Source organism: Lagenorhynchus albirostris, chromosome 7, assembly GCF_949774975.1.
Source record: "Lagenorhynchus albirostris chromosome 7, mLagAlb1.1, whole genome shotgun sequence".
NCBI lineage: Eukaryota > Metazoa > Chordata > Mammalia > Artiodactyla > Delphinidae > Lagenorhynchus > Lagenorhynchus albirostris.
This window is the reverse complement of record NC_083101.1, coordinates 53,956,311-53,968,586: the sequence shown is the minus strand read 5'-3', so window position 1 is coordinate 53,968,586 and position 12,276 is coordinate 53,956,311. Positions and strand designations below refer to the sequence as shown.

General features: G+C 35.4%; 1 protein-coding gene across 2 annotated transcripts in view; it reads left to right on the top strand.

The window, feature by feature from the left end:
• The window catches only part of RFX3 (regulatory factor X3), a 289,095-nt gene that overhangs the window by 167,662 nt on the left and 109,157 nt on the right, over nt 1–12,276 (top strand). For both annotated transcript variants that reach the window (XM_060153464.1, XM_060153465.1), the window contains exon 3: nt 7,883–7,980. In XM_060153464.1, coding sequence (XP_060009447.1) covers nt 7,883–7,980 — 98 coding nt within the window. The remainder of the gene's footprint in view (nt 1–7,882; nt 7,981–12,276) is intronic.

The following is a 12,276-nucleotide window of genomic DNA, read 5'->3' as shown; positions in this document are numbered from 1 at the left end:
ATTAGTTTTCCCCTTATGCTCTTTTCTTTTGTTGCATCTTTTCTTCTAGCAACGCGTACTCACACTGTACTCATTGAACTTTTTGACTTATCTTTCCTCAATCCCTTCAATTCCCTACAGTTTTACTGGTCCAGAAATATTGAATTAGTTCTGTTCCTTCTCTTTTCTCACAAGGTGGCTTTTCTAATTAACTCTCTGCTGCTACTCTGGATGTCTTACTTCCCCCCTGCCCTTTTATTAATAGCTGTTCCAGTGTAGATCCTTTTCCTTCTGCTTCACTTTTGGTCAGTCCCATAGCAGCCTCTAACATAGCTGTTCTAATATCTCATATTTTTAATCTGCTAAGAGCTCTTTCATATCTCTTGTGAGTCTATTAAAGTCATCTTAATGCAGTTTTTGACAGTTCTCAGTACTAAGGTTTGAAATGTTTTGTGCCAACCACGTGTGTAAGGAATGCTTTTATACAAGAAAGGCAATGAAGATCTTGACATAATAAAGACACTTTTACAAAGAGATTAGTATTGTTCTTAGCTGACTAATAAGCTTAACAATTATAAATGATTTCATTTACTATTGAAAAGGATTTCTGTTTTGAAGTGTGATTCATTTTATTTTTCTTGAAGCACATCCAAAACAACGTATTGTATAAATTTGTCCTGAAAATCTACTAACTGATTCTGTTGAACTAGCACATTTTCCTGTGGTACGCAGTTTGTTTTGGTATTCACTCCTTTTTATAAATAATAAGAATTATAAAAATTCACAAAAATAAGCAAATGCATTTGTAATACTACATTTGAATAGTAATAAGAGGTGCTTCCATTTAAATATGTATTAGTAAGATAGTGTTAAGTTGCTTAATTCATCTAGTGTATGAATGTAAATACATTGTTGCATATATTTATACTGGGGGATATTTTTTTTCCTCAGATGCCAGAGAATGGATAAATTTCTTGTACAGAATGTTGTTATGGTTTGACTTCATTACCGCCAACATTCTGATATGTACTAGGTAGCCTTTTAGAAATTAGCCCCCAAGGTCATTTTTATTAAATGAACAGTTAATTGTAGAAATTGTTGATTATTTCTGTTAATTCCACCTTTGTCCATCTCTTTTCAGTTCATATTTTCACCACTTTGTTGTTTATTAAAATTCAAGTGGTGAAAAATATTTGTTCATTCTCTTAGGAAACACTTCTGAGAATTTATCCTGGGAAAGACAATGAAATTAAGAGAAAATTAATTTCCTATAGAGTTTATTTAATCATCTCCTTCCTTTCCCCTGAGGACTTGGATAGGGTAAGCAGTAAAATGTGACAGTTTATAGATTTCACAAAGATGGATGGAAAATACAGTTATTGGGAATAGTAATGACATGCCTACAGGATGCTAGTTTCCCCATATCTTTCAGCATTGCTAACCTGAGCAGTTCCTGCACTGCAGCATGGCAAATCAAATAAAAAATAAACTTTTCATAGATAACTATTTAGTAAATATTTGAATAGAACTTAATATTTAACATAAGGACAGTATAGAATAATATTTGAACAAATTTGAACCACAGTTAATTATTTTAGGAAAGAGAAAATAGCATGCAACTTCCTTTTAAATTTTTACCTTTGGTCTTTAATGATACATTAAAGGCCATTAAAAGTAATCACATCAGTTCACTTTGGAATAATAAGCATTCCTTCATTTTTGTTTTTGTTTTTGCTTCTTAATGAATACACATCCACATTTAGAAGATACTATAAACTTCACAAATATTCACTGGGCATTTCCTTTGCTAGGTGCAGGGCATTTATTTAATATTGAGCAATAAATATAGTGTGTTTACACTATGTTGGGTCTTTGAGAATATATCGCAATATAAAAAATGCTCTACGTGTGCACTTCCATCCTGTGACTGGATTTGTAAGTCTCAATAAAGTTATTCTGTATACATAGCTCTCTTCCTGGATCCGAATAATTTTAATTTGAGGTAGAAAGGAGCATTTCTGTGACTCTCCAATGCACGTTTACTAATAATAGAGCCCTACTGTCCCCTCCCCCCCACAAAGGAAAGAAAATCAAATAACCCTCAACTAAAATCTAAATAAAAGACTGAAGGACCTTAACTTTTAATTGGTGAAATGATACATGTGTACATAAGGTAGTTATTTTTCCTTTCTCCTTTCTTTTTTACCCCTGTTTTACTTCCGTCACTATCATTATACCCTTGAAAGAATACTTTCTCAAACTACAGGCAATTCCATCTCTCATCACTAAATTCTTTCAAAGGCCCCTTTGGCCCAGTTTCTAATGATTAGTCGACAAACCATACTTACTGGATAATAATGAAAATAGTGTTACCTCCAAAATATGCTATAATTCAGTATTTTTAGTGTTTCTCTAGTTTCTATTTAAGTAAATAGGTCTTCTGTTTACTTCATCAGTTCCTTAACTTGGTAGATAATGCAAAGAATTTTGCCCTATTTTTATGCTGTACTGTAAAGTCTCAGTGTAATCAAGAGACGTATTTATATATTGATGTCCTAGATGAGTTAGCCAGCATCTATCCAGAATTCTTTTCCAAGATTCTTGACACTTTCTGAGTTTCATTTCTACTTTAATTACAGAATCTCATGATTTGAAGGAACCCTTGATGAACATTTATTGTGCATATTTATGGCTGAAGCCAAGTGGGATATAAAGATGAAAATTACACAGATGTAGAAGACAAGATTCATATTTTGAAGTATTTAAGAATGTCTCTCATTATTCAAGATGTATTATAATTATCATATATGCCTATGCCATGCTTTGTATTTATGTTTAATAGTTTTGGATTCTCACAAAAATTCTTTATGATAGAGTGGATACAATTTTTATTTTACACACAAAGAAATTATTACTTAAAGAAGTGAATTGACTATCCTAATATATAAACAGCAAGTGTCAGCATAAAGACTTAAAATCAGTTCTCCTGTTTCCAAATCAACTGAATATGCCACCACACCATACTGGCCCCCATGAAGGAAACCAATTAAGGACATTTGATTCTTTCCGTTTTTGCTTCATGTTATTTTGAAACTGTTCTTAGATGCAAAGACATATAAGATATATTATTTATTCTTGACAATTTTCTTGATGAAATTTCCCTCTTTATCTTTGGTAATATCGGTTGTCTTGAAGTCTACTTTGACTGATACTAATATAACCAGTCTTTCTTGTGATTGGTGTTTGCAAAAGCCTGTCTTTTTATATCCTTTTATTTTTAACCTGTCTTTGTATATTTAAAATGTGTTCTGGTGGAGAGTATATAGTTAGGGTTTACATTTTTACCCATTATGACAGTCAAGATTTAAACTGAGTATAATTATAGATATGGTTGCATTTAATTCTAGCTTCTTGTTATTTTCTGTTTGTTCCATTTGTTCTTCTTTTATTTCCTCTATTTCTGCCTTCTACTGGATATACTGAGTGTTTTCTAGTATTGCATTTTATCTCCTCTATTGACTATCCTATTTTTTTAATATGGTGTTTATATCTTTAATTGATCACAGCCTGTGTTCAAGTAATACTACACTACTTAACATATAAGAATTTACAAAAGTGTGTTTTCATTTCCCTCTCCCCTCTTTTGTGCTATTTTTGTCGTACATACATTTCATTTCTACATATGTGGTAAGTAAACCCTGGTATACACATATTGCTATTTTTGCTTTACATAGGCAGTTATCTTTTATAGAAATTAAAAGATGAGAAAACAAACAAAAAACCTTTACCTACGAAGTTACCATTTCTAGTGCTCCTCATTTCTTTGTATAGGTCCAGTTTTCCATCTGGTATTATTTTTCTTCAGTCCAAAGGGCTTCCTTTGTGGCTACCTTCACTGGATATCTGCTAGAGCAGGATGAATTCTCTCAGTTTTTGTCTGAGAAAGGATTTCCTCTTCATTTTTGAAGATATTTCACTGGTTGTAGGATTCTTGATTGAAATTTTCCTCTCACTGCTTTAAATACGTTGTTTGATTGTCTTAGGCTTGCATTATTTTTGACTGGGAAGTTTTCAATCATTCTGATACCTGTTGCATTGTACATAATGCGTCTGTTTTCTGTCTTGCTTAAAAATTTTTCTCCTTGATACGGGTTTTTAGCACTCTAATTATGATGCACTTTGGCTTGGTTTTCTTTTTCTATACATTGGCATATGTTAAGCTTCTTACAATGTTTATAGTTTTAATAAAATTTGGATGTTTCTACCACTTTTTCTTCAAATATATTTTCCGTTCTTCTTCTTCTTCTGGGACTATAGTTATACTGTTTTAGACTACTTGATATTGTTCCATAGTTCATTGGTTCTCTATTCTTCATTATTTCCTTTTTTTTCTCTGTTCTTCAGATAGTTTTTACTGCTAGGTTTTCAACTTGACTTGTCTTTTCTTCTGCATTATGTAATCTGCTCTCAATTCCATTCAGCAAATTTTTCATTTCAGATACTGTATTTTTCAACTCTACAAATTTGACTTGGTTCGTTATAGCTTCTTTTTTTCTCATCATGTTTGTGTTTTCCTTTAAATCTTAAGTCTGTTTAGAACAGCTGTTTTAATGTCTCTGTCTGCCACTTCATATCTTCCATTTCTAGATTTGTTTCTATTGATTGATTTTCTTCCTGGTTATATATCACATTTTTCTGCTTCTTCATGTGTCTAATAATATTTTTTGAATGCTGGACATTATGGTTCTTATGGTTTTATATGTCTCGATTTTGATGTCTTCCTTTAAAAGTGTTAAATGTAGTTCTGTATAGGCAGTTACTTGTGGATATTATCAAGGCTTTTCTTTCAGATTTGTTAGGATGGACCTAAAGTAGTCTTTATTCTAGACCTAATTTAGCCCTTCTGCTAAGGCTCGCTCTGCCCTTCTGGTGTTTCTACAGAATGCCCTAGGTGTTTAATAAGGTCATGTCACTGTGGATGGTCAGAATTTGAGCATCTCTGCCCCCCTACACACGTGCAGCTTGTATTCAACATCAGACTCAAGGGGATCTCTGTGAACATTTCTGGATCTATTTCTCTGCTTAAGTTCCTTTCTGATACTGCCGCCAAACTTCAGGTGACTCAGCTTTCCCAAATTCAGTGTCTGTCTCCTCACCTCAGTGAGATCATGATGCTCTGCTTCGTTTCTCCATTCTTGCTCTGCACTCTGATTACATCCAGGTCAAAAGCTAAGATCATTATAGGGTTCACATTACTTTTTTTCCTTCTTTTAAGGAACACAATCTTATGATACATTTTGTTGAATGACTGAAAACATTGTTTTACATATTTTGTCTACTTATCTACTTGTTTAGTTGGCGGGGAGGGCATTTCCAGTAGTATTTACTCCATCATGGCCAGAAGTGGAAATCCTTCCATATATTGAGATATATATTTGATATAATAGATATAAGATATGAATTCATAAAGGATATTAGTCACATCATCTCTTCCATCTCATTTTTTTAAAATAAATTTATTTATTTATTTTTGGCTCTGTTGGGTCTTCATTGCTGTGGGAGGACTTTCTCTAGCCACAGAGATTGGGGGCTACTCTTCGTTGTGGTGCGCGGGCTTCTCATTGTGGTGGCTTCTCTTGTTGCGGAGCACGGGCTCTAGGCACGCGGGCTCAGTAGTTGTGGCTGGTGGGCTCTAGAGCACAGGCTCAGTAGTCGTGGCACATGGGCTTAGTTGCTCCGCGGCATGTGGGATCTTCCCAGACCAGGGATTGAACCCGTGTCCCCTGCATTGGCAGGTGGATTCTTAACCACTGCACCACCAGGGAAGCCCTCTTCCATCTCATTTAATATCGCTCAGCAAAGTAACCATTTTTAGAAGTTTGGTGTGCCTCCTTCTATTTTCCTTTATATATTTAAGTACATTTGTATGCACATGTGCCCATGTATGCGGATATATACATAAATCAAATTACACTGTAGGTATTTTTCAGCAACATACTTTTTCACTTAGAATATGTTTTAGAGATCTTGCTATTAAAGTATGTATCAGTCTTAATCTTTTAACATCAACCATGTATTCTACAGAATGGTTTCCTATATTTATTTAATTACTCTGCTTTTCACAGTCATTAAGGCTTTTCCTTCCAACTTCTTGCTCTTATAAACTGTATTTTTAAAAATAATATTGTACAGCAACTCTTCAGATGGTGAATGCTTCTGTAGAAGAAATCACAAAGATGTCAAATAGTTTGCCTGTTGCTTTCCTGAACAGTTTTTGCATATTTATATTACTCCTAAATAATAAGACCCAGGGGTTTTTAAAGAAATAGTTGATTTCAGATCTAGGACAGGAAATACAAGAGGTAGGTCTGGTCCATCTTATCATAACAGAAAGCATGGGAGTTAGAGAAAGGTTACTGTAGTCATGTCAAAAGACACAGGATACAGTTTGAAGGGACTATCACTGGTCAAAGATGGGACAATTTTAGGGGAAAAAAAGACTGCTGTGTTTAAAAAAATCAAATACAGTATGTTCAAAAGTTAAAAATCATAAGGATACAAGCAAAATCAAACTAAAAGCAACATTGGTCACCTTGGGGAGGGAGCTAGGGGGAAAAAATCATTCTGAGTACTGGTAAATAATGCATCATGCATTTATCCTATTCTTCCTGTACAAACCTTATTTCAGAGTAAGCATATACGAGTAAGAGAATTCCTTTATAGAATTCTACTAATAAATGAAGAGGGCATAACAGAATCAGATTACCATAAGATTGCAGCCTTTTATGAATTGAAATAATCCCTCTAGAAAATGATCATCAATGACTAGTGATATCCTCAGGTAAAACATGGATAGGAAACATTATAATCAATGTATCCAACTGACAACACCTGAACCCCCTGATCAAATAATATTGCAGAATGAGAGACAACCAGCTGTTCTATGGCAACCTATATGATGCAATAAGAAGTACACAGCTTTTTAAAAATTGAATCTATTCAAGGCCCTTGATGTAACTACTCATTTATAGGAAATACGAAGATAGAGGAATTTATTAAATGACATCTCAGGGATGCTATCAGCCAAATTTAGCATTCTAGAAATTCTACTAGATAAATGATCCAGTTTTTTCAATAACTAATAGTCAAGATATAAAAAGGATGGAAAACTGTTAGAGATTAAAAGAGAAAGATAGGAAATATCAACTGGATGTAACGTGTAGACCTTGTTTGGATCTGATTTGAACAAGCCAACTCTAAGAAGACATTGGAATAATTAGAGAAATTTGAACAATCACTGGGGTTTGTATGATATTAAGGAATTGTTAATGTTTTATTTCTGATGTTAGTATTGTGTTCATGTTAAAAGTAGCTCTTTTCTCTTAGGAAAAAAGTGAAATATTACCAGTGAAATGATGCAAGTTCTGTACTTACTTTTAAATAATCCTGTGAGGGGCTAAAGGGGAAGGTCTAGTGACATTTATTTATCTTGGATGATGATTACATGGGGTTTATTATAGTATTTTTTCTATGTATAAGTGTTTGGACTTTTCCATTGTGAATTTCATAATTTAAAAATACATGTAGCATTCACAAGCCAGGTGAAGAGAATTTCATAAATCATCAAAATAAGTGCGGAGCTTTCAGAATTTCACCCTAAACACTTAAGTGTGTATGTACATATATACCTGCAAGAATGTTACAGAATTTATTTGCATAAATGCTACAGTTGATTTGGACTCAACATGCACTTACCTTGAAATTAGCATGAACCTAACAGTTTTCATCATAAAACATTTTCATGTTTATCAACACCCTAGAGAAATCTTTGAGGTAAATCTAATGCTGTATATTCATTCTATTGTATCTGCCCCTCACCAAAGTCCTAATATTTGCTTTCCAGGTGCAGCAGGTACAGACTGTGCAGCAGGTACAGCATGTCTATCCAGCTCAGGTGCAGTACGTGGAAGGAAGCGACACTGTCTATACCAATGGAGCAATGTAAGTTTATGTATGGGAGTTGTATTCATTCTCCCGCTACCTCGGTTAGAGAAAAGTAAGGTACTTTCTGACACCTTCTACTTGTCCCAAATTGATGTTTGAGCTTAAGCCGATGTATGTTTGCTAAGAACAATATTCACCAATAAGGTGAATTTTTGTGTACGTGTTTTCTGTAAACTAATATAAAATTACTATATTAGGAGGGTTTTTTGCATTTATTAAATAGGTACTTACTTTACGTAAAAGTGCCTGGTACTCAATAAATCTTATTTTCCTGTCTGAACTTCTCGTCCCCCTAAAACTCCCAACCCATCTCCTTTGCATCAACAGTAATGTCAATTTGTACATTTATTTCATTTGAGTTTTTCAGACACTTTGGGTTAAGATTCAGGATGTTATTATAAATAAAGGGACTAATAACTATTATAAGTCACCAGGTTTGTTTTCATTTACCACAGATTTTTGTTTGCAATCTGTTGGATCTCTAAGTTCTAAAATGAATTCAAATTCTCTCATTGACTCTTCTGTGTGCCCTAGGTTGATAACCTATGCTTTCTTTATTCTTATTGCACCTACTCCTTGGGTGATTTCATAGATTCCCATGACACCAACCTGTAACTCTATGAGGGCAGGGATTTTTGTCCGTTTTTTGTTGATGTTGTTTTTGTTCCACTGCAATAAATCTAACACCAGAAGAGTGTATGGTATGTAGAAAATGCATTTATTGTTACCTATTATTATAACTAAACAACTTAAAATCCTGGTTTAACTATCTATTAGTTTTATAATCATGGTCAAAGTACTTAACTATTCTGAGCTTTTTTTACTCTTTCCTGGGAAATGGGAGGGTAATTGCCTTACTCTTTCTGGATTGTTCTGAGGATTTAAGGCTATGTATGTAAAGCAACTAGCACAGGGCCTGGTATACAGTAGATGATACAAAACTGAAAACTCTTCATTGATCTTGACTGTCTCTCTTTTCTCATTGCTTTTGGTCACTGAATCTGCCTAAATCACCACTGCCTTTAAATCTCCATTACCTATAAAATAAAGCGAAACTCTCCACCTTGGCATTCTCCCCCTTCCTACCTCTCTAGCTTCATCTTCCACCTGTTCTAGGAACAACCAACTTTGTGCTTGTTTCCCCAAGTACTCTCCTTTCACACCTCTGTATTTTTGGACCTGTGGTTTGTTTTCTCTGCTGGAATATCATTCTCTGCCTTTTCTCTTTCCTTCCAAAACCACTACCCCCAGTATAGCGATATCCTTATAGACTAACACATCACCCCCTCCCTTGAGACGTGGACCCTGGCTCTCCTCTGCAGTTAACTTATTTGTCCCCTGTACGGTAAAGACAGCACTATACCCAGACTTCCACTTCCGCATGGTGCTATGAATGCTTATTGATATTTATCACACTAAGAAGAACTCTCCCTGAATGGGAACTGTTGTCATTTTGTTATTGTATTTACATCTATTTAGGTGATTGACACATAATAAAGGGTCAATACATTTCTGTTACTCTAGTGAATCTATAATACTTTACATATTTTAGACACACTGAATATTTTTTTACCTCTTTGTTGTGTAAGGCCAGGGCATCCTGGAGCCTGCTTTTGGAATCTCTACCGTAAATCCAAACTCCTGTTGGCATTTATTCCGAAAAAAAATAGGGATGCCTGCCACTTGGTCCTTTATGCTATCAGGGAAAATAAATGGGTTTCTAGACACTGCTAGAGGTCACTGAATTGTATTGTCGTTTCATCCTTGCCTGTGGTAGATCTGTCACAACTACCTCAGAGTAAGGTCATTATATACTCTAACTTTGTTCAAGAAGGTACCATTTCCTACCTAGTGTGTTCTCCTAGTTCAAAGATATCCTAGGTAAAGCCTTACCAGACCCCACTGGAGGGCTAAGTTATCATTCTGCCATTCCATAACATTTTATCTTATATTTATTACAGCATTCTGTCAGCTAAGAAACCAAGAAAATCTGACAAAAAGAGATTTAAACAAATTAGGACTTTGATTTTTGTCAGGTAGTAAGAAATCCAGAGGTAGCATATTGTGCAAATAACTGACACCATGTGGTGCAGATATAAAATAAACCTTAGTGGAGAAAATCTTACAAGCTGGCATAAATCACATCCCTCTAGTTAGACTGGATTGTACCATGGAAATTGCTCCAGTAGAAGATCTCTGGCCTCACAGAGTGCTACATATTTCTAGGGATCAGGGCAGTAGACATTAACTGGTTATATAGTAGAAAAAAAATGGCTTTCTTATCTAGAGAGGAGTGGGTTGCCTCTGAAGCTCAGTTCCATCAGCCTGTTCTTCCATTAGGATTAACTTAGACCAGCTGAGCCAGCTTAGTGCTAAGCTACCCAAAGATGACAGGAAATGAGCCTGTAGAAACATCTACAGTTGTACTTCCTCTTAGTCTGTGGCTGACATTAGTTTAGCAGCTCAAGGATATCAGGGCCAAGATTTGCTGGTACAGTAGTAAATTTGCTTTGGTTACAGCCATCACATCTGTATTCCAGACAGCAAGAAGAGGGAAGGTGGAAGAAGAGGATATGTCATATATGTTATATACGTACATATATATATATGTACACACACACACACACACGCACACACACGCTTTCCCAGAAACTCCCAGGTCCATTTTGCTTATATCTCATTGGCCATAACTGTGTAACAAAGTAGTAGTTAGGGGACTTCTGTGGTGGCACAGTGGTTAAGAATCCGCCTGCCAATGCAGGGGACACAGGTTTGAGCCCTGGTCCAGGAAGATCCCACATGTCGCAGAGTAACTAAGCCTGTGCACCACAACTACTGAGCCCACGTGTGCTGCAACTACTGAAGCCCGAGCACCTAGAGCCCATGCTCCGCAACAAGAAAAGCCACAGCAATAAGAAGCCCGCGCACCACAACGAAGAGTAGCCCCCGCTCACCGCAGCTAGAGAAAGCCTGCGCGCAGCAACAAAGACCCAATGCAGCCAAAAATAATTAATTAAAAAAAAAAAGTAGTAGCTAGCTGCAGAAGAATCTAGGAATGCAGGTTTGTAGCTTTCATGTCTATATGGTAGATGGCAGCAAGGGAAAAGGATAGTTGGCATGGGTGTTGAGTTAACTCCGTAGTATCTATCACGGTCATTTATCACTGACCCAAGGTAGAAGAGAGTGATTACTAATGTGAAACTTTGTGAAAGACACACAGCCTGCTTCACTTTCTTCATTTATGAAATATGGAGATAGCTTATCAAAAGTATTTTGTGTAGCTTCTGAGAAATTGTAAATACTCAATAAACATTAGTTATCACCGTACAATTGTGTGCTCTAGGTTTTTTAAAAAATATTTTCCTCTCCTATTTATGGTTCTGACTTCTGCATATTGCCTTGTGCCTTTTAAAACTACCCGACCGCTGACATTAGGGTCTTCCATATCATAGGTAAATGTGAGATTGGTGAGTTCATTCATTCACAAAACCTTAGAAAATCAGCATCTCTAAAGTTGGCTCTTTAAAATTATAGGCCCCATTTAAGTGCAGAAATAATTCAAAGTAAACATCTCATGCCAACATGAATTTTCTATGGCCCGTGAAGTCAGTTGGTTAGATCATGACTAATGAGGTCTAGGTCATGAGTTCATTTGCCACAAAGTCCAATTAGTTTTGATCCAGTCTGTGTGGGCCCATACTGCATCCTCAACTCCAGCCAATTATGTCACAAATGTGCGCCGTTGGTCAAGATAGAGAAGGTGCATCTTTAAAAATCTTTCATTACAATTTCAATTTCAGTACAACTTTTGACTAAAGATTCTGTAGCACCATTTTCATATTTACTAAAGAAACATTGTGTTGCCATGAATTACACTCAAAATTTTAGTAGCTAGAGGACTATGAACATCTTTCTTCAAATATAACCAAAAAAAAATTTCAGCTTAAGCTATTCCAATCTTTCTGTAATTTTGTAGTGCTGACATTTAACTATGTACAATTTTTGTCTCTAAAGTTCATTTTAAAGTCTTTATACTCCCTCTTTTTATTTGATACACTTCCATGTGTGTTAGGAGAGAGTATTTCATATTCTTCTGCTCCACCATATTAAATTAATAGCCAACTAGTGTTTGGTCCCTGACTTGGATCATAGTGAGATTCCCACTTCTTTGTGATAATAAATGCTTTTTGCTAATGAAACTCGCAGAAGATAGGGATGCCGATCTTTATCATGAACTTTCAAGCACCCAGTACATGGCCCTGCAGCCTGTGCATGGTTAGTAAGTACTGGTTC